General features: G+C 41.7%; 1 protein-coding gene across 3 annotated transcripts in view; it reads right to left on the reverse strand.

The window, feature by feature from the left end:
- Positions 1 to 23,815, reverse strand: part of MAPRE2 (microtubule associated protein RP/EB family member 2) — a 57,423-nt gene that overhangs the window by 7,587 nt on the left and 26,021 nt on the right. For 2 of the 3 annotated variants that reach the window (XM_084282408.1, XM_084282407.1), the window contains 4 exons: positions 19,698 to 19,843; positions 17,480 to 17,693; positions 7,391 to 7,530; positions 748 to 906 (listed from right to left, as the gene is read on the reverse strand). In XM_084282408.1, coding sequence (XP_084138534.1) covers positions 748 to 906; positions 7,391 to 7,530; positions 17,480 to 17,693; positions 19,698 to 19,843 — 659 coding nt within the window. Of the gene's footprint in view, positions 1 to 525; positions 652 to 747; positions 907 to 7,390; positions 7,531 to 17,479; positions 17,694 to 19,697; positions 19,844 to 23,815 lie in introns of all 3 variants that reach the window. The other variant, XM_084282406.1, reaches the window with a different exon arrangement.

Below are 23,815 nucleotides of genomic sequence, written 5' to 3' on the forward strand. Positions count from 1 at the left end.
AGTAGTTCAGCTAAATCTCTACTGAATCATTATCCCTGAGTGTATCTGAGGAATTTAACCAGGATCCTTTACAGCTCCTTGCTTTGTTCAGTGTCTACAGTGCCGTGTCTAAGATGCAATGAGATTCTCGTTTAATCTTGCAGACAATACATTTCTGCAATTTTGGTAATAGAGGATTATTGGGTTTGCACACTGAAGAATTTTGCCTATAGCAACAGGATAAAAAATGCTAAAGAGCATTACTTCTGCAGACATAATTATGCATTTGGCAACCTGCACTGTACGCACTACGACACTGCCACATGGGAAAGAGAAGGTTCACAGCTGTAGACATTAAACAGCACCTCTGTGAGAAATTCTCTTTTTTTAGTTCTCAACACCTCACAGAACACGAGAAACACTTCATGCAGAAACATAGGAGCAAAACAAAACTAAGTCTCAGGACCACATGAAACCAATTTAATACTGTGACACACACCCTCCCATTTCAGAGTAACTTTAGCAAAAGTAGAAAACAAAACCTACACTGAAGCAGCAAAAGGCAGCCGGCCTCCCGAGTCTATTCCCCAAGCTGCAAAGTCTGTTTGTGAAAGCAAGCTTCCATTTGGGGGGAGGATTCATGGAAATCCTAGCTGCTACTGCTCTGCTGACCTAGATATAGGACATGACCCAATACTGTGTCAATAATTTCTTTTATAGAATTAAGCTGTTCTGTCTCAATAAAATATACATTAAACTTGAACTTACGTGTTCTTCTGAAGCATAAAGGACTTCCATTAGCCGATGGACAAGGTCATTATTCTCTCCCCCATGTTCCTGGCAGAGAAGTTCAATCTCCCTTAGTTTGCCAAAGTAGAAATCTCTTTCCTTCTCCACGCCTTCAAGTGCAAGTTTTAATGAATGTACCTGCATACAAACCAGCACATGGTGCATCAGTTGTGAAGAGCACTACAGACAAAACAGCTCAGTCTAAAATCATGCGTGCCAACCACCACCCTAAATACATATTCATTTTTATAGCTTATATTCACAAAAAGTAAATTCCACTTTTTTTTTTTTTTTTTTTTTTGAAGTGCTAGACCGATTATTACACAACAAACAACAGTAAATCAGCCTTCCCCCACTATGCCTCGTGGATGCTTCTTAACCTTGATCCTTAGAGGTCGATTTTTTCAGTGTTCTTTTATATTGAAACCTAAAGCAGCAGTTCAAGAGTCAGAGCTATTTAAGATCTGGCTTCTAATAAAGCTGCCAGAAATGTAATGTAATGGTAATTAATAAAACATTCAGCACAAGAATTGCATTACTCTGCCTGGATTAATGTGCAGTTGTTTGGAAGCCTACTGCATCTCCTCGCCTGAAAATATGCAGAGCTAGTAGAAAAGCTCATAAAGGGAAATGGTCCAGTTAGGAAATTAAAAGGGCTAGCTGCAAGTGCTGCTGTGTTGTTTTTTCACCTCTTTGCTGCCTCCCCACTTGCTGAACCATCACAGACCTGTGTCTCAGCACCCTGAGGCTGCTGCAGCATGCAGTACCCAGGAGGTACTGTAGACTTTCGTCTGATTAATGTGCTGTCTCAAAAAGTCACAAATTTCAAGTATCATTTGTTACTGCAGCCTTCCACACGAGAGACTTTATGTTATACAGTTGGTCTTGATTTCTCTGCTGGGACTGCTGCAGAACGTGACCTTGAGGAATATGGGGCTGACAAAGAGCAAAGTCAGGACCCTTAACTTCAAAAGGGCAAACTTGCAGCTATTTAAAGAGTTATTGGATGAGATTGCCTGGGAAGCTGTCTTTAGGGACAGATGAAGTGGTCAGAGCTGGTAACTCTTTAAGAACACTTGGTGTTATAGCACAAGAGCTCTCCACCCTCATGTATAACATAACCAGCAGGCAAGGCAGGAAACCGACATGGCTGAGCAAGGCCCTTCTGGTCGGACTGAGGAGCAAGAAGGAAATGCACTGGCAGTGGAAGCAGGGACACATGGCCTGGGAAGAGCACAGGGATGCTGTGTGGATGTACAGGGATGGGATCAGGAAAGCCAAGGCACAGATGGAACTGAGCTTGGCAAGGGATGCCAGTAACAGGGAGGGATTCTATAGGAACATTGCTCAGAAAAGAAGGGCCAAGGAGAGTGTGCCCCTTCTGATGCATGTAAAGGGTGAACTGGTAATGACAGATATAGAGAAGGCTGAGGTACTCAACAACTTCTTTGCCTCAGTCTTCACTGACAGTCAGGCTTCCCATGTCTCTCATTGTCCTGAACCTGTAGGTGAGGGCTGGGGGAGCAAAGTCCCACGCACTGTAAGCAAAGAGCAGGTTCGAGATCACCTGATGAAACTGAACAGCTGTAAGTCTATGGGGCCTGATAACATGCATCCCAGGGTACTGAAGGAATTGGCTGATCCAGTTACCAAGCCTCTCTCCATTGTATTTGAAAAGTCCTGGCAGTCAGGTGAGGTTCCCGTGACTAGAAAAAGAGAAACATCACTCCCCTTTCTAAAAAGTGTAGGAAGGAGGGCCTAGGGAACTACAGACCAGTGAGCCCCACCTCTGTGCCTGGGAAAATCATGGAATAGATCCTTCTGGAAGCAGTGTCAAGGCACATGCAAGACAAGGAGGTGATCCAAGACAGCCAGTGTGGCTTCACCACGGGTAAATTGTGCCTGAGCATTCTGGTGACTTTCTGTGATGGACTGACTGCATCAGTTGACAAGGGAAGACTGACCAATGTCATCTACCTGGAATTCTGTACGGCCTTTGACACGGTCTCACATGATATCTTGACCTCCAAATTGGATAAACAGATTTAAATGGTAGACTATTTGGTGGATAAGGAGTTGGCTTGAAGGCCACTCCCAGAGAGTGGTGGTCAATAGGTCTATATCCAGGTAGAGGCCGGTGATGAGTGGTTGTACCTCATGGATTTTTCTCAGGACCACTGCTCTTCAATATGTTTATCAACAACAGACAGTGGAATCGAGTGCATCCTCAGCAAGTTTGCAGATGACAACAAGCTGAGTGGTGCAGTTGATACATGAGAAGCAAGGGATGCCATCCAAAGGGATGAAAAAGCTAGAAAAGGGGATCTGGACAAGCTAGAAAAGTGGGCCCATGTGAACCTCATGAGGTTCAACAAGTCCAAGTGCAAGGTGCTGCACCAGGGGCAGGGCAATCCCAGATGTGAGCACAGACTGGGAGAAGAACTCACTGAGAGCAGCCCTGCAGAGAGAGACTTGGGGGTTCAGGTGGATGAAAAGCTCAACACGAGCCAGCAGCATGTGCTTGCAGCCTAGAAGGCCAACTGGGTCCTGGGCTGCACCAACAGAGGCCAGCAGGGCGAGGGAGGTGATTGTGCCCCTCTGCTCTGCCCTTGTGAGGCCCCACCTGGAGTGCTGCGTCCAGGGCTGGGGCCCCCAGCACAAGAAGGATGTGGGGCTGTTAGAGTGGGTCCAGAGGAGGGCCATGAAGATGAGAGGGTGGAGCACCTCTCCTATGGAGAAAGGCTGAGAGAGTTGGGGGTGTTCAGCCTGGAGAAGAGAAGGCTCTGAGGTGACCTCATTGCAGCCTTTCAGTACCTAAAGGTGGATTATAATAAAGATGGAGAGCAACCTTTTGTTCCGTCTGATAATGACGGGACAAGGGGCAACAGTTTTAAACAACACAAAAAAAAAGGTAGATTTAGATTAGGTGTTAGGAGGAAATGCTCCACTTGGACGATCACAAGGCACTGGCACAGGCTGCCCAGAGCAGCTGTGGATGCCCCATCCCTGGAGGTGTTCAAGACCAGTTTGGACAAGGCCCTGGGCAACCTGGTCTGGTGGGAGGTGTCCCTGCCCATGGCAGGGGGGTTGGAACCAGGTGATCTTTAAGGTCCCTTCCAACCCAAGCTGTTCTGTGATTCTATGCTGCTGCAAATCATTTGTGGGCAACCCAGTTATTAAAGATTAAGCTTCATATAAACCATGACACATATTGCAATACATTTTTATACGTACATATACATTTACACACATATAAGCTTAAAGGAGAAGAATTTTGTGGGCACCAAGCATAAATTACTGTACAACAGGGTATACATGATCAGTGTAGCCTAAGTGGCTCTCAAGTTCAGAAGACTGAAGCGTATCAACCAACAGAAATAATCAGGGATGAAGCTGCCTACAGTAAACATGCTGAGCTCAACCATGTCCAAATTACTGCTGAATTAGCATCCACATTTTAAGGCCTGCAATTATACAAAATGTTTTCTAAGGAAAATATGCTAAATAAAATTAACTTGCATCAGATGAGACTTGAGTGAACTGACACAGTTTAATACAAAGTTTGTGTTGCCAGTTCTACTGCAAGCTAATTTGTTCCCTTCACCAGTTAAAACATCAAAGTTCAAGTAATGCTTTGACAGCCTACTAAACCCTATCAGTTCATTTTTCCGTAAGTGCTGAGCTAGCGGTGCCTTTTTCTGACCTTTGATTGCACTCTCAGAGGTGTCAGACAGCAGACCTGACCTGTTGCCAGGGCAGGATCTCAGAGCATCTCATTCACACACTAACCTGTTCCTTAGCAGCTGCCTGGGTTTGACACCCCAGATTCAAACTGTCAAAGGAAGACTATGTTTGACACAGTGACCAGTCACCTTAAGATTAACTATCTAGTCACAGGAAGTATAAATAGCAAAATGGAACTAAAGTTTACAATAATTTGGTCTATTTGTGTATCCTACTTAAATGTGAGGTCTTCCTCATGTTTAAGACGTGTCCTCTGGATCTGCAGCAACATATTCCTTGGGAGCAGCTCCTGCATCCAGACAGAACAAGAACTGAACTGCTTCCAGATCTCCTGCTCTGTGCAAGCTAGAGCTTGGAAAAACAACGAACTTCAGTTGAAACATTTGCAGTTACGAGTGCAGTCTTACCTTCTGACCCATTTACTATGAAGGCACTCTTATTTTCATTGTATCACACTCGCTCCATTTTTAAGGAACAGAATCATTAATCTATGCATATATGCACACAGTTAATTAAGTACAATGTTCTGAACATTCAGACTGAAAATTAAGTACCTACTGTAAATATGCTGCTAATATGATACTGTTTTCAGCAATTAAGTCTACACTAGTATCCGGTTAACTTTTCCTGGGACTACTCTCCATACTGAAAGGTCCTTTCTCCACATGTAATGGTTCCTGGTCTGTGTTTTTGCCTCAGCTGCACTGAGAAACCCTTTGGGAGAGTGTTAGTTGGCACAGACCAAAAGCACAGCAGGGACCACTTTACCATTTTAATGTTATGGATAATCAAGTTCCAGTGCACAGCGACATGCCTTGGAAGTGTTTAATTTACTAGCACAGACCAGGGCAATAGCTATGACCATTTTAAGAGAAACTTTAAGATTGTTGGGGGCCATTAAACCAGCAAATGTTACGGATGGCTTACAATTATTGCAAATAGCTCATTAAGCAACCCTATGGTAAAATCTAGTACATGGCCATCCCCACTACTTAAAACTTTCCACTACAAGTTGCACATAAGTTTGGATGTCTGAATCTCCCTTAGCTGCCATTCATGAAAGGGCTGAAAAAAAGCCTGTTACAACCACATAAGAATATGATATTGACAGATGCCATTTAACAACTTTTACTAATAATCAAGACAGCAAAGGAGTATAAATGGCTCCTGCCCATACTTCCCGTGGTTGCTGGAGAGTGGGGAAAAATGAGCAATTTGGCTCTTCCAGCATATTCAGATAGAAGATCAAAAACACCTGGCTCAAAGCTGCTTGCACCATAGCTTTGTTTGGCCTTTGTTATGTGCCTGGGGTGCACAAGTAATCATTAATAGAAAATGAGATACCAAATGCTGCCAGCATTCAAAAAAAAAAAAAGCTTCCTAGACCATTCCACCTAGAAAAGGTCTCTTAAAAAACTAGCTTTTAAAATGCCAACTTTCCAAATCTTCAAAATTTCTCCTTGGTGATGGGGAAAATCATCAGTTTTCCTCAGGGTGATTTGTATATAAAGCTCAAGGTTTTCACACGCAGAAGTTGCTAGGAATACATTAGCAGTGGATGTGATAGTGACTGCCTGTTTGTATTTTAGTAAAGATCAAATATTTTTATCTTGCTAAGACCCCAACTGACTTTTTGCTGAAGTGAACACATTCTGACTTCTAAGTGCAAATGTCATGGATTTAAACCACATTTAAGTGATATTTGAACTCTACTTACAATGATAGAAAAATCCATCAGAAATATATATACCCATTCCTTGTACAACATATCAAACATCTCTGTTACAGCAAGCAACAACTGAACACCCAGCTGGAAGCTTGCTGTTGCTCAGAATTAGACACTGAAGGCAGTACATCATGTTTGGGATGTGGCTATCCGTCACCACTTTAAGCACATAACAGTAACCAAGAACTTGCAGTTAGTGCCCAAACAAACTGAAATCTGTGCTGGTCAGGTCAATGAGAGCCTGAAACTGAAATGCCCTTAATTGTGGAAAATTATACTTGATCTTCTCAAGTATAATTCTCTTCTCTTGACTTCTTCCTGTATGCAGCTGCTGGGCAGCTCTTGCTCTAAAATATGAATCTTTTCCTTTCTATTTTCCTCCATCTAGGGCAAATACAGGAATGAGGTCTCATTTATACTAGTGGCCTTGACACCATCCTTGACAGCACAGATTTAAGCCAGATTCAGGTATTTCTTTATGTCCAGTGCAGACACTCTTGAATGTCCAAGAATGACAGAGTGATGTCAGACCACAAATAGCATAAATGAAAATTAAGGCTTTACCTTCACAACACTGAAGAAATTCTGAAATTTTCTTAATTATATTGCAGATTATTATTCGTAACTAGGTATTTTCACAAAGGTAGTTTCCATTTTTAAATTAAAAATGGCATATTACCTTCTGAAATCTTTCATTCCAGAAAGCAGAGTGCAATGAGCTAGTCTCAGTTCAGCTGCAATTCTCTAACACCTTGATATTACAAACAGGCTTGTCTTCTCCACAACACATTAAAGTGATTTATTTCAAATTTGTAGCACACAACAAAGACAGTATCGAGATTTTTCCTATACAATTGAAAAAAAGCTATATCCCAAAACCTAATTAATACAATTATCTGTAATAAAGCTCTCATACTTCAGTAAGACTTACCTGCCACTCCTAAGATCTCCTTTTAGAATTACTGGCACAACACCAGTCGTCTCTATTAAATGACATTTTAAACAATAAATCTTTTTTCTTCCCAGCTGAGCTATTTCAATCTTTTGTCCCTTCATAATTCTGGAGGATATCATTCAGCAGAGGGCAATATTAGATTTCATGCCTGTCTGTGGCAATAAATGCATCTAATTTCACGCCTAAAACAAATTTACCTGTTCGCTGAGCTGTATGACTTGAGTTTCCAAATCTTTATCTGATTTGGATGCTGAGCTGCTTGGTGCAGCTTTTTTTGCTGAAGATGGGCGAGAAGGTGTTGATCCTGGTTTAGAAGCTGGACTGGATTTAGCAGCACCTAAAAGGTACAATAAATAACAATGATCAAGACTTATCCCTGGGATAAATACACTCTTATTAACCTGATACTGAACTAAGCGTATTTACAGACAGCCATTCACACAATTACTTCAAGAATACAGTGGAAAAAGTTCCAGTGTTCTACCTTAGGAAAGGAAAAACTAGATTTCCCAGCAGTTTTACTTTGACCTTACTACTCAGAGTGAAGCGACTCCAAAAGTAAAATAAATAAAAATCAGATTAGGGGTATAAAGGTCCCTTAGCTGTCGGCAGCTTTCAGTTCTTTAAAAAAAAAAAAAAAAAAAGATCCCATTAAGAGACAATTCCCCCAGCCCAATATTTACTGTACGTATCTATCCGCAATCCCCCTGGAGAAAGACAGACTTGAAATAAAGTCAGCTACACCGCCTGCGTGCTTCCCTCATTTTCACAGCAGCCCGTCACAGAGAAGAGGCATTGAGATTCAGACAGCGCGGGCAGAACTCAATCCACCGGTGAACTCGCTGTTGCCATAGACACCAAGCGATCTGTGCTGATCTGCTTAGGTTTCGCTATTTGTCTCCAATTACTTGCACTGCAGACCTGACTGAGCACAGGGAAATGCCTTCACCAGCAAGACCAGCAGCTACTAAGTACATACAGGCACTCCTCGCGGCACCAGTGGTGCACAAATGCCCCGTCAGAGAAATGTTGGTGAGACAGGCTTTGGAGAGCCTCATCATGGGAGCCTCAGCTGGCTCCCCACCCCACCAATGGGTCTTCTAAAGAAGAAAAAACACTTGTACAGATGTGCTCTGGGCTCCATAGCCTTCCTCCACTATCAGCTTTTCTTGGCTCTGAAGCCAAGAGCAAGACCAAATCCAGTAAGTGCCCAAATGCCAGCTGAGCTCTGAGCTTGCAGTTCATCACAGAATGCTTTGGGTTGGAAGGGACCTTACAGACCATCCAGCCCAACCCCCTGCCATGGGCAGGGACACCTCCCCCCAGACCATGTTGCCCAAAGCCCCATCCAGCCTGGCCTTGAACACCTCCAGGGATGGGGCATCCACAGCTTCTCTGGGCAGCCTGTGCCAGGGCATCACCACCCTCACAGTAAGGAATTTATTCCTAATATTTAACCTAAATCTGATGGCCAGCTGCTCCCCTGAACCGAAGGAGGAGGACACACTTCAGATTGCTCCGCTTTGTCATTTTCACAACACATCTCCCATTTCAGACAACGTTTTAATGGAGCAATGTGTTGGTAACGATGTTCTACAAATGCACCACCGGCATGAAAGCACAAGGAAAGGGAAAGGGAGGAAGGCGGTGGGGAAGAAGACTTGGAGACTGCCCATACGACCAAGGCATACAGGTCCTGCTGTCTTACTGACCTAGGCTTGAGTACAATGATCCCTTGGAGGAGCTGAAAAATGACGGGAAAGAACAGCAGTAATAGTTGTTTAAACTCACCTCCAGAAGATTTCAGATACCAGTACACAGACTCACTAAAGTTGGGAAAATTCAACATAGTCTATGTGCCTGAAGATTTTTTTTTAAAACCATCACACAGACCAGCAAAGAATAAATCACTTATGGGAGACCACTGAAAACGCCAAGATCTTTTGCTGCTATTTATTTCTGTGGGCAATCTAAGAAAAAAATTAGTCTGCTTTCATTATGCTTTTTCCAGGTTGGGTTGATATTTTGACTAACTAAAAGTCAGCTACTTCAGAATGGGATTGTTAAGGTGCTTTCAAAGCCAGGAAGATTACATTTATTTGGGTTAGCAGATAACTAGAAGAAAATAGGTGTTGAAATATGCAAGAGAAACACATGCATGAATGAAAATATGCATGAAATTATCACTTGGACTGTAGCACTCTAGCAGTATTGTTAAAAGACTTCACTCCCTGCTATCACGTTCAACTCAATTCCCCCATTTCTTATTGCTTCCTACAGCTGTAGAATGCAGTCTGGGACGTGAGCTGAAACTTAAATGCTATAAAACAAGCTATGGACTTTCAGATGTGAGACCTTGGCCTACTCCTCTACCAACTACCCTTCTTTTTCAATGGCAGAACCAGACTTCCTCTTCAAGTACCCTCACAGAAGTGGAGGACATGCTGCCTAGCTTTTTCCAAGGGCAGCACCCCCAGACCTAGCAGCTTCTCACAGTTTCCCCTCAGGGTTATAGCTCATGCCCTGAGCAAGGCAGGCTGTGCAGCTGCTGCACGGCGTTCCCTCTCCTGCTCAACCACCCCACAAGCGAGCTCAGTCTTTGTAGGCTATGGCACTGATCACAACAAGCCAAATCATTAGGCACACATCACTTTTTTGACCTGCAGAGAGAGTTAAGGACAGCACAAGCACAGACATTGACTCCTCAGGTATTGTGGTTTGCAGCTGAGGCACCCTCCCAGAGCACACCGAACAATCTCACACCACCACCATCTGTGGACAGAGAGGACTGGAAAGTACCAAATACACAGCACTGTGTTCTGCCTTCCTTTGGAAGCCACAAAGCCTTCTGAATTTCTACAGTGAAATGCTACTAAGCTTTATAAAGTCCCAACAAATGAAAAGAAATTGACTTTTGCTGTGCTGCTCAGGATTAGCTGTTAAATCAACACGTATTCTAACTTCAGGAACACACTTATAAACCAGCTATATGATCTGAGCATTTCAGACAGTATCAGCAACAGCTGGACAGAACTTAATTGCAACAGAATGCCTTGGGTTTTCTAATTTAAAAAAAAAAAAAAAAAGCTTTAATGCACATTTATTCTAAAACATTGTTTTTGCATTCAGCTCAGAGACAACCCTCCCATTTGTAACAGAAGCTTGATTTCATAAAGAAATTAAAGGATGCTGGTTTGTAGAGTACTGCGAAGTGCTTGAGACAGCCAGATATCTAAATGGAGATGAAAGATCATAATAGACATTAATAACTTTGCTATTAAGCGCCACAATGACTTTGCAGTCAATTAGTGCAGGCATAGAAGAACTCCTAATTTGTTGTTCATAGGTGCTACATAATACAAACAGTTCAAATTCTCTTCAATATTACATCTTCCATGAAAATATTTATTGTTCATCTCCAAAAAAATCATTTATACTGGTAGTTATGTTTAGTAAGACTTTTCAGGCATCCCACATGACCCGCATCATAAAAAGTAGGTTTATTTGTTTTGCTTGGACAGCAGTCCATGAAGTCCTGTTTCCATATTCTGAGAAAGCACAGTGTTTTATGCTAAAATCTTATATACAAAATACACTCTTATCAGCTCTTTTCACTGAACTCAGAGAACTGCATCTTAATCAGTGCTATAAATGTTACCTATTACGGATTTGTTTCCGCATGTACTGTAGATGTCCAAAGAGAAGTGCAGAGTCCTGCGCTGAGAGGAGAGACGCCAGTCCCCAGAACACAGGAGATCAGCTGCACAGAAAGCAGCACGGCAGAAAAGGACTTGGGGGTGGACACCAAGTTGGACATGAAGTTGGGCACTTTTCAGCGGTGCCCAGTCAGAGGAAAAGAGGCAGGAGTTGCAACTTGAAACGTGATAAATTGTATTTAAACTTCAGAAAAGAATCCTTTCCTATGCGGGTGATGGAGCACTGGCACAAGTTGCCCAAAGAGGTTGTAAGGTCTTCTCCTTGGAGATCTTCAAAAGCTGCGTGGATGTGGGCACCCTGCTCTGGGTGGCCCTGCCTGAGCAGGGGGTTGGAGCAGGAGACCTCCAGAGGTCCCTTCCAGCCTCCATCCTTCCATGAAAACTTCTAACTTTTTGTACCTGCCCATGTAACACTAGCAGAGATGAGAAAAGTTCACTTTAGCACTGACTGCTTCTAAATACAAATTACTAAAGAGAAGATATTTTGTTCTTGTACTGAAATAAGCGAGATGAACTGATTTTGAAATACATTAGAGTTTTCTATCTGTGGGGCTCCAGAAACAATTACAAGTCAGCTTAATCTTAATTAAATATATCCCCACAGCTCCAGCTTTATTATTCTTTTCACTAAACACAAGCTTTACAGGCAGATGTGCACTTCCGAAATATGAAGCAGTACGTGTTGGCACTGTGTATGTTTTGGGTACAACAGAGCCAGGCTTCGGATGCCAGGTCGCTTTACATCCCGAGAGCGGTCTTGCAGACGAGACCTATTTAATGTTTAAAGACAGATTTTCCTTAAAGCTCTATGAGCAATTAGTGCTCTGTTAAATGTTTAGGTAAAATTGCAGGAAAACACAGGAATGACTGCAGTGTGGAAGTGTGAGGACAATGTGGAGTGCAATAGTAGCCCTGAGCAAGCAAGGCCTGGCTGAGCCCTCACAGCTATTGCTTCAGGGGAATTTGGGAACCACTTGCAGTGCATCATTCCAATTAAAAATTTTGAAATTTTATTAATTTCAAGTTGAAAAACTTCAGAAAGCGAATATTCCTGACTCATGCCGCAGAAGAATAAACAAACCCACCACGAGGCCACAGAGCTAGCAATTTATTCACCAACCCAAGTCTCAAATCACTTAAAACAAACGAGTGAGAACAGTAAGCAAATTAATACTCCCGCATGCTTATTGTTACAGCTACGTTGGGATGCAAGAAGCTGTTCAATTTAGGGATGCTTGGTGGCACTAGTGATGACAACTGATGCTTAATGGGAATGAAACGACCTCGGACAAAATCTGACAACTTGCAGCATCCCAACAAGCAGCAACCCGGCTGTTCTGTGGTACTGTCTTCCCTCGGGGCTGGCAGGACCCCTCTCTCCTCAGCTCCTCACACGTCCATCACTGCTGGCTCCAGCAGTCAGATGAGCTCTGCTCAGCAGTGCTGCCAGAGAGCTGGCAAAGAGACGTTTGTAATAATACCTGAACATGAAACACCAACCAAAAAATTTCAACCGAGCCACCCAAACGAGAATATACAATGGAGTCTACTTGTCAGATGAAAAAGTTTTGTTTGTGGCATGACAGCCTCAGTTCATCTTTAATAGGAGATGACTTGATAGACAGGAACCAACAACAGCCTTCTCCCCATCATAAAATGATGACTTCTCTTTAGATTTAAAATAATCAAAATTTAAATGGCCAACATTAATTCCTGTTAACTGAAACCCCTATTTTCTCTAGAAAAATCTTCAAGCATGCAAGCCTTCATCTTCAGTGAATGAAACCACTCCACATAGGCCTAACAGAAGAAAACGTTTTAAAATTTGAAGTGATCCAATAAAAACAACAAACAAAACACCACAACCCTAAGAATTACGAAATTCTGCAACTATCTACTTAGCCATCCCAAAAGGAAAACAAAAATCTGAAAAAATATTCAAAGTACATTGAAATACGAAAGATCGAGCAAAAAATTAAGCAAGATTTAAGTAAGGTGCCCATAATACGCTTAGTTGTAAGATGGCAATTTTCACCACTGTTTTTCAAACAGTGTTGTCTCATTAAAAAAAAAAAAAGCCCCTTTGCTCCTGCACTACAAGCAGGGTTGCTATGTGGTCTGAACTCTGTCTCAGTGAGTTTTAAAATTAAATTCTCCTGATGTGCATAGAGGGAGTGCATCTGTATGAAGGCTGAGCCATTTTCCCCCCCACCTCACACGTGCCGTTCCTGCGGGGCTGCACACTTCTTTGGCCTCACATGAACTAGACATAAAAGCATTTAAAATTTGTCACCTCGCAGCTCTTCCTATCTTCAAGCTCTACCACATAGCTCTGGAGCAACACACCATAACCGACAGGGGTTACCAACTGCCTGCAATTTGGGGAAAAAGCAGCAGGTTTTGGTGGAAAGCAAAAAAAAAAATGCATTGGAATGAGCTCTCTAGTCCCCCGGGATGCTTAATTATATCACCAACTGCTACAATAAAGACTGGTTTTGTTGAATATTTTTACCCCTCAAAATTAATTCGCAGCACTTCTGCCGCTACAGGGTGTACCATTTCCCTAAAGGACATGGGCATTTTTCTTGCGTAACTGGCTCTTCGATGGCGTACACACACACACGTATATATATAGCATCCGTGTACAAACAGTTCATTCTGCCCTGGTTATTTTCCCTGTCATAGCACGATTATTTTTAGCTCTCATGTGATCCGCCAGTATTTTCCAGCTCTGCTTTAGTCATCCTGCTCTCACAGAATATTTCAGAATAAGAAGACGAGCAGCCTTCAGATCTAAGAACCTCTCACATTTTTAGCTGGTATGTAAATAATTAATTTTATTGAGCTGTCTTTTACCCACATATTTTTGACACTCCATACCCTGCAAAAAGCAGTGCCGTGTGGAGATTGGCTCCGATACAGAGGAAGGCTTACATAAGCCATTAGCTAAAATCCTGACCACCGGATCAAAATTTTCAATTTGATCAGATGAAGCTTTTCTGCCTCCTCTCTTTTTTTCCCCCCCCTTACAGGAAGGATTAGAACCGGCACAAACAACTGGGCACGAACATTTTAATCCCTTACAATAATTGTGACTCTACATCTGTAGTCTGTTTACCACTGTGCTAGAGAAAAGCAGGAGCTGTAGGAGACCTAAAGGCTCAGGGCTGGCAGATGGCATCATATCCAAAAGCAGCTGTGGTACTGCTGGCAGAGAGCCCACACGGGTGGGCTGTGCTGCTGGTTCCCCTCCGTAAAGGATGAAAACTTTGGTGTGGGCGCCTTTGGAAGGGGTAGGGAAACGGCTGTAGGTGTGCTCTGCGATTAGCACAAGAATGGGTGTGTTTTCAGACTTCTCCAGTTCTGGTTTGTTTTTAAAAGCATCTTGAAAAATGAAGTCTGGACCACACTTGGCTTTTGCAGAGACTGCAGGTAAATACCCACCTACAGGTGCAGAAAGCAGCAACCAGATACAGCGGGTCTGCCAAGCTTTAGTGTCAGGTTAAAACACCCCAAATAATACTAACTCATTACAGCTACCATATTAGGGTAAGCTTTCAGAGTGCTCTCTAGGGATTTGACCACTTTTTTGGAAACTGAATCATATATCTTAGTCCACCCCCGAAAGGACAGTGCTAGAACCCCAGTTATGAATAATGAAAGAGATTAGCACCTCCTAAATCACTCAGAAACAAAGCTCTGGCAAAGAGCGCTGGAACAGCTATTCTGTGGAACAGTATGAATCATCTGAGACACACGTGAAATAACTAGGAGCTAAATATATTACTCCCTTAAATATGTACATACATCAATTTGGAATAGGCGGATTTAAAGGTCAGTGACAAAAACAAAAATACAATGCGAATGACTGCCCGTAAGCCTACTTGCTCCTGAGACTGAACAGAAGATGCATACACGTGGGTGCGTCTGCTGCATGCTGTTTAAATACTTTTGGATTATGTTAAAAGACCTGCTGGTTTCTTTATTTTATAGCACTACCGCATCTTTTTGTTTTGTGAATTATTTGAAATTCATTACAATTTCAAAGCCTCAGCGGTGAAGTAAAGCAAATCACATGTTAAAAATAGCATAAAGAAAACACACAAAAATAGAGGCAAGCTACTGTGGCAAACTGCAATTGATGCTGGCAAACGTTTGCAGCATTGGTGTAAGAGGTTGCTGCATCAAGCAGCCCACAATGTTTACTGCTCCCACAACAAAGTCGGTGGAAGTAGAGCTGTGCCCTAAACCTCAGCTATTTCACCAAAGACCCAGGGTTGTGGAGTAACAAAACAAATCGGCATTAAAGTTACAGATAGCTATTTAAACTATGCCATCTGATGTTGCACTTACTCGTGGGCATACATTCCCTCTTTGTGATTGTATTATCGTGGAAGATGTAACTCCAGATGGGGCAGAGAATTCTTTGGTTGCTGTAGATCTCAGAATTTTTTTTTTTTCCTTTTTAGTATAAATGGCTAAGCTTATTTTACTCATATGGGCAGTGTCATTAAGGTTCCTATAACCACTGCAGTGCACACATGCATGTACAGGCACACACCCAAAACAGAGGTACAGAAGCACCTCTTTGATGAGCATTTCTCAGCTACCACATCCTACCAGCTTAACCCCAAACAGCAGAAGCTCAGGCACACACAAGCCTGCGGATGTGAACAGCCCTCCTCCCCGAGTGTCCTACACCAACAGGCACCCTGTAAGGGCTCCCATTCTTTTAAGCAACCAGGCAACATGACGTTGTGAGGTGAGGCACAAAGACATCAGTGAAATTAAAACACGCTCAACTGGAAATTGGATAAACCTATGACTGACACATAACCAACATAGTCCTGTTCAACACAAGCAGCAATAAAAGATAGAACTCTTACTTCACCTAGCCTCAGGCAACTCTATACCCTTCTTCCCTGGTTCAAAAAAAAACCCACTACACTAGTGTCCTTCCCACCATAATTCCGTACAATAATTAAATAATTTAATCAATACTTAAACAAGGCAACTTTCCATGAAACAACTAACTTCCACAACCATAAAATCTTAACAGAAATCATCTCAGTTGTCCTACTCCATACAGAAGGCATGTGACACGCACTTATACAACCAGCAATAGGACATGAGATCATTGCATCAACATCCAAATGAACTGGCTGCTTCCACTCCAACAGCAATTCTATTTCTCTAGGATTGTCACCTCCACAGCTTTAATTTGGATGACGTATTTGTGACTTAGGTAGAAACAGACCATTGGCAAGACGACTTAAACATGGTTTTTAATACCATGTTTAATGGTATTCTAAATTCCAGTTTCTCAAATGGACCACACCATGGTATTAGCACTTGTTTCAAGACAGCACACAGAAAATTATACCATACCAAGTCCTGAAATTCAAAAGCTTAGATGCAAAATGGTGCAAAACAAAGATGTGAAAAAACAAAACAAAACAGAACTTCAGAAGCTCAGAGCATCACTGGCCTGCTATTTGGTGCTCAACTTACTGGGAGCACTAAGGAGATGAAGGCAGCTGGCCAAATATGCTCACCTTTGACGTCAGAAATGATCAGAGCAGAATGTGGAAATCAGTGTATGATTCCAAAGCTTAAGCCAGTCTAAAACTGAGGTTGCCTGCCCCTGTTGCCAGCACCAGTATATATCTGAGCCCATGAGAGAATACAGGTCACAGAATTATGCCAACTGAAAGTCAATCATTATTGCCTGGGTTAGCACGAATAAGGTAAACCCAGGACACATCAATAAAGGAATTAAGTGTGCATACATGTGTGCTTATGTGTGTACAAACCTACATATCTCCAGGCAACCGACCCCAGCACCACATGTTTAGTGGTTAATTTAAAAAAAAAAAGTTCTGTTCTCTTGTTCATTTAACTCAGTTATCAAGAAAAACAGCATCTGTTTAGTGACCAGTAGTGCCTGTATTACATAAATACTGAAGATCAGGCTTAGTTGTTTAGATCCTAGTTGCTTAGTTGCAGAAACACCAGGCAAAATGTGAAAGGACAGGTATATCTTCAAGAATAAGCAACAGCTCCATGTTGCTTACATAGGGGACTAGTGTACCTGAGCAATAACCATGTGCAAAAGCACAAATCAATTTTTTTTTCTTTCTAGACTGCACTTAGGATTTGACAACATAAGAAAAATAATTTAAGAAAATCAGCTCGGTTCCAATTTCCTGTATGGGTGGAGGTGTGAAAAAGCACACCCCCCATTTCCTTTTGTTGAATATACATGCACACACCACAGGCAGCAATCAGATGCTTAAAAGCCTTTTTCTTCACCATCAGATACCACTAGAGTCCACAAAATTTATATCAGAGCTTCAGTAGGGGAGGCCCTACAGCTGACAGAACTGGGCCTGACCAGACAGCACCATGAAAAGTTAACTTCTGCCATCTCAGATGCTAGGCCTATGACAACACAAAATGATTGGCCTGCGCACATAAGGAAATAATTTCTAACTACTATTTAGATAAAACCCGTCACAGTTTATAGTCATCTTCAGAGACAGAAATGGAATTCGTTATGACGCAAAATACCTGCAGTAGGAGAGTTTGCATGGTGAGACTTTTTGGGCAGGTTAAAGATCTGTTCACCAGGATCTGGTGGGGGAAGAGCGTCTTGGCCTTGTCGAGCTTCCACGGGATCATATTCCTTTCCATCATAGTTAGCATCAAAGAACTTCTTAAACCATTGAATGAAATCTAAGTTGTCTTGGAAGCGCCCTTTGACCAGTTTTTCCACTGGAATGACCTGAAAGTTAGAATAGAGGTTCCAGTAAAAACATCATTGCCATTTTTAAATTAACACACACACAATTATTTTTTTAAAAAAAGCAAAACCCCAAACTTCTAACTCTTTCAGCATATATTCCTCTGACATAATTTTCTTCCTAAATGGGAACAAATTACATTGGAATTGCAAGGGTCTTAAGAAATAAAAATGAAATAAAATGAAGACCCAGCCTTTAAACTAGCTCCATGGTATATGTGAGCTATATGCAAGCCTTTAAAACTGCTCTTCCAGAGTTACCCCTTTCTTCCTGCAGTGACAGCTGTGGTGAACGAAGCTGTCCTTGGAATAGCACTACTCAACTAACTGGGGATTTCTGTTTTTTAATGGATATGCTGCAGTTGGGCATACTAACAGTGACCAATTCTTCAAAAAAACTCCAAAGTTCCTTGCTCTGTTGTACTCTTTACTACAAAAGCCCAGTAGCTTTTCCAAGACATGCTGAAATTCAAACCAACCTACATTTTGGCAGTACATGTTCATCATATGAATTAACCCTGAGGTTTTAACCTTGTAATTTTTTTCCATTCCATATATAGCTATACATAGCATAACTTGTTGACCTGAAAAGGTTGACTAAAATGCCTATAAACTTTCAGCAGAAAAAAGAGGCTATGGGGATGTCTCCATATCAATGCCCTACAAATTTTTTCACAGAAATGAAACCTCCAAGAGGTGACTCGTGGCAGTGTTAGAGTGTAAGGAGGTACTTCTATAATGCTCTGCAGGAGGCGCAAGCTTCCCAAATGTTGTGGGCAGGGAGTACCAGAGGCAATGCTGAAGGATGACTGACTACCTTGCTTTGCTTGATCCGTACAGCTGATTAAAGAACCTGGTTAAATATTAATGCCTCTTGAATGCATTCAATTTTCAGATGGAAAAAGTGTATCTAAAACTGTTTTAATTTTCATTTTTTCTTTTAGGCTAAGCCAACAGCAAAGCATTTTGTAAGTCTACGATACTCCAACAAGGATTCACATAGCATTTTGCATGTCTTTTCTCATTGTTACCATTGTGATATTTAATGCTCCATTGACAGAATAGAGCAAGCTTTCTGCCTATAGAAAAATTGACAGTATTCAACTTTATTGGACCTTCTGATACTTCACTATCAAATCACTCAGTAAATAGAAGCACCCACAACTTTTCAGGAAATAATGAGGGTTTTCCTCTGCTTCATGAAAGTCTTGAGGGACTCCCTAAAAGGCTGTTTACTTTTCAGAATAAGGCAACACTGAAAGTCAGCGCAGAATCCTAAAATGATACACAGGCACCTCATTAAAACTTTAAATATGAGAACATGATTTTTCATTATTCATTTTTATCAACATAGTAATTTATATTTGTGAGTTCAAACTCAAGCACAAATCCAACTCCTTATGGTTGTACAACAAGCCATTTCTAAGAGATCTCCATTCTTAACTTTAGAGAATCATATGCACGGGCCAACCTACCAAATCACTGGGTAAATCATTCCAGCTCTTGAATACTTGAAATTCCTTAAACCCAGTTTTGGACAAGAAACATGGAATACTTATAAGATCAGCATATTTCTAAGTAATTTTGTTAGAAATTCAGGTCATCAGTAATTTTACGGTATCTCAAATTAAGATTCTGGTGTTCAATGATGGCAAAGAATTTCCAACAGATGGTATTTTCTCAGAAGGGTCTCTGATATTAAGAAATAATGAGTTAGGCTCTACAATTTCTCAGCAGACACATGGACTCAATTTTCACTTTGTATCTTAACAAAGCATGCCAAATTTCTTCCCTCGTGCCCAAATACCCTTTTCAGATGATGAAAGATCAGGAACATCTTCACATACAACTTGTAACTCCAGTTTCAGTCAAAACTGGAAGTGGACTTAAGTGCTTTGAAGTTAGTTTCCCCTATTTATTGACTTTACTCAGCTTATACAGCTTGTGAAGCTTGAAGCGATTGAAATACAAATACAGAATTCCTACCTTATCCACATTCATTCTTTTAAACGATGCTTGCAGAAGCTTGAAGTTGTGAATGTATTCATGCTCCAGCTTTGCTTGAAACTTTACTTTCTTCAAGCTAATGCACCCTGGGAACAACATGTCCATGAACTGGCAGTAAGCTGCTCCTATAACAAGAGAATGCATTGACATTACATTGACATTAATCCAGATGCACCCAGCAAAGACCAAATGGCATTTATTGTCATGAGCAGAAAGCAACCGTGCTGAGTAAGTCTCTCTGTGGTTGTCCAACTCGATGCACCCAAGATTACTTGGCTAACATACGATGAACAGTGTGACATACTCTGTGGAGTTTTTCCCATTCATTCCGGATGCACACAGCACTGTTGTACAACAACTGAAGAACCACCATGACTAATGCAAAGTGAATCTTTCTTCTATTTAAAACTGATGTTCTTGGAGTCCCTGTACACAGTAGGACTGTCCATACAGTCAGGAGATCACAGGCAGAATGGAAGTCTCCTAATAAGCTCCTTCAAACTTCACAGCCCCCTGAATTCAGCCAAGCCAAGATCTTATTTTTTCTGGCAACTGAAGTTGGAAGCAATCCTATAGACTAGTGCCAATCAAGTCCAAGGCAATCATTCAAGATTACATCAAACCACGATTTAAAATAAAATTGCAAAGCTCCAGCTTGTTAAAACACACTAGTCATTTTCATCCCCTCTAAAAACAAGCTTCGTTACTGATCTTTATCGCCTGTGAAAAGCATTTAAATAAGCAGACTTTAGCACAGTCCACCCACTGCCCCTAATTTGAGAAGCTGGGCTGCAAGCTTTAGTTCTCACTCAAAACAACAAGGTTGCTAAGTTCAACTTTGCTAAGTTCAATTTTGAGGGCTATCTGAACTTACATATTAGAAGGTATGGGCGTGGATCTATAACCAATCCAGCACAGAGAGGGAAGTACATTGAAAAACTCCTAACCAGCGTACTGACTACAGCTAATACCTTGTATGTAGATATCTTCCCCCTACAACATTATCATGTCATTATCATTTGCAAAATAAGTCTGTATTGTCGACTAACTTAAGTGTTTGAACGTTTTGAGCCTTAATTTCCAAGGAAATCTGAGGAAAACCAATCTCAGTTCTTCAGAAGTGTTTTCTAACCCACAAATGCTTTATAATCAGCGAAGATTCACTGAAGCACATTTCTGAAGCATAGGGTTGTTGAGCATGTTAGGTCTCCACTTGAATACACGAGCCAGGTAAATCATCACCTAAATACTCACAAGTTAAATTTCACTTCCCCACAAAAAAAAGACTTCTGTGCTCTTAGTGCAAATCCATTTCAATAAACTTAAGCAGCCAAAGCTCACCTATGAGAGCTACTTTATCAAAAAAATCTGCTTATTGCTCATGCAGAAGCTCAGTTAACAAATTGGGCACCTGGCTTGTCCAGTTTTACAGGAGTGGCAACAATAATTGAAACTTTAACACATTTTTCTCCATGGGTATACATGTGTTTCAATAGCACCAACTTTATGCATCCAGTAGCTCTCATTCTGTGTCTATTTAAGCATGGTATAAAGGGTTACAGAGCTTGTAACTTCCCCTAAAGAGATGTATAGAGTAAGAGTGGAGTCCAAAACCACTCCCTAAAATAGTGATATGAAATTTGATCAGGGACTTAACAAGATCAAGCCATAGTGCTGAAAAACACTTCATTTTTTTTTTTTTTTTTAAATATCTCTTAATCTTGCCTAGCTTTGTGGAGGAAAGCTGTCAAAAAAAATACACCTGATTTTCCAAGGACACCTTGTACTTAGCTGTTTGCAATGATTTTGATATGATTAGGAATCTAAGATATTCCCTAAAGAAAAATAACCCTTCTGGCAGACTGCAAACATCAGATGACAAAATTTGCATCTTCTTATATAAAACTATATAAACAGAATTAGTTATTCAAACCTCATCCTCAGCAAGAGAACTAGCAAGTGTGGAGCAACAGAAAACTGACATTACAATTAAAACTATGGTTAAGCAGATAACGCATGGCTTGACTACATTTATTACTGTTTAATTCCATGCAAAAAGATTATTATGCAATCATTTCATGTTATAAATTGAATTTGTTCCTAACTCTGCCCTTTCATCCCCCCCCATATCCCAATTATAAGCTTTACTCTGATATCTAAATAATTGCCTGGAGGTCTTGAAAATGCACTGTGCAACCTTTCATCTCCATCCTTTTAGAGAACTAGAAACCTAAAATGTTCACATGAGATTTCCTCGTCCTGCTCGTAATGCAAATTCCATTTGCTTGCCTTTAGACAGAGTCTTCCTTACTAGGTTTAAGACTCTACTTAAGACGTTTCCTTGTGTTTCTTCTCCTCATTCAGACAGTTGTTTCTGTAGTTTGTGAGCCAGGAGGTAGCCCCGGGTTTGCACAGCACTCGAGGGTAGCAAACACTGGCATACATCCACGTGACTGTACACACCTGGTCTCTCACACAATAACGAAGCCTGATGCCAGACTCTTTCCCCAACAGGAGGATTTTATCAAATCGACAAAAGCAATTTATTAAAATGCTCCTTCCTGAAGTGCAGAGGCAACATACAAATACAGACTGAACTAAACGCTACCAACTACAGAAAGAAGAAACTCCGTGACCCACAAACAGCAGAAGTGAAAGTTAAAAGTATCATTAAAGCTAACTGTGGCTACCTGATTTTAGACATCAAAGATGTCTATATACATGTACACAAATACACTTAATATATAGGCAATATTTATTTTGGATTTTGCCCCCTAAAGCCTGTAGCTGTCACACTGCATTAGGATGCCAGTGCAGCAGAACCAGGACACTGCTTTCTACGCTGCCAACTGTTGAGATTTCACGGAGGCAGCCGGAAAAGCAGGATGGTGGAAGTTATGCAAGACTGCAGTGCCTGCACTTCACAGCCACAGCACATAGGCACGCGGTCCTCTGCACGCTGGGCAGCACTTTGGGTCTATTCAACATACCATGCAACTGATGCTTCACTGCAGCTGCCTGGGAAAGGAGCATCCTTAACATAATGTAAAGAACTGCAGCGGAGATAACAATGTCATGGCTTTTGACAGATAGCTCTTGCATAATTTACATGGACAAATGGGTTTTTATGCCATTATGTTTTATTCAAGATTTAAAAACCTGCATGTGTTCTCTGGGAAATAAAGCATAGCCCCCCCCCCCCAAAAAAAAAAAAAAAAAAAAAAAGACCAAAAAATCCTCACCCCAAACCTAACAAATCTCTACACCACAGTACTACCTGCCCCAAACTGCCCTCAGAGTACATCTGTCTCTGTGACCAAGAAATTTTCGTATACATTAAAAAAAGCTTTTGTACACATAAAGCGTACACACAAAAAATAAATAGTATGAAATCTCTTCAAACAACAGATGGAAACTAAAGGTGGTGGCACTGCAGAAGAGACTATTGGATGTGGGAGACACGTCGATGTTAAAACCCTCCTACTCCATATTAGCAAACAAGCAATTTTGAATCCCTGTGCAAAACCCCTTTCATTTTTCCATCCAGAATATTGACGCAGCCACCAATTACAAGAGAGATTCGTGGGCCAGATGCCAAAACCAACCCGCAAACACAATTAGCGAGCAGGAACTCCACGCTCGCTTTCACGGTGAAGGGCACGGCAGCAGCCCATGAGGCTCCATCCAGCTGGCACACCCGGCAAAAACCGTTCTACTTGACTTGCTTCTAATATTTATAGGAAAATAACGGGGCAAAGTCACCACGGTTAGTCTTGGTAGCATTGAATCTGGCGGGCACACTGGATGCTGCTGCTTCAGGCCGAGGGGAGGCCTATGACTCATTTTCTTCCCCTCCTCTCCGGGAGGAATTTCGCTGCGGCCGAGATGGAAAAGCCCAGCAGCACCGCTGGCTTCAGGCACGGCCGCGTGTGGCCAGCCGCACTGCCAGCCTTCTGCTTGTGCCGCTGGGTTTTGGTGCATTTCGGTGGGTTTGCTGGGCAGACAGAGGGCAGAGGAGGGGAAGGGCTGCTGGGGCTGCATACAGATACAGCAAAGCCAAGTGAGAAGTGAAGAGGTTGTTGTTAAAGCTAGATTAT

Source organism: Netta rufina, assembly GCF_964035555.1.
Source record: "Netta rufina genome assembly, chromosome: 2".
NCBI lineage: Eukaryota > Metazoa > Chordata > Aves > Anseriformes > Anatidae > Netta > Netta rufina.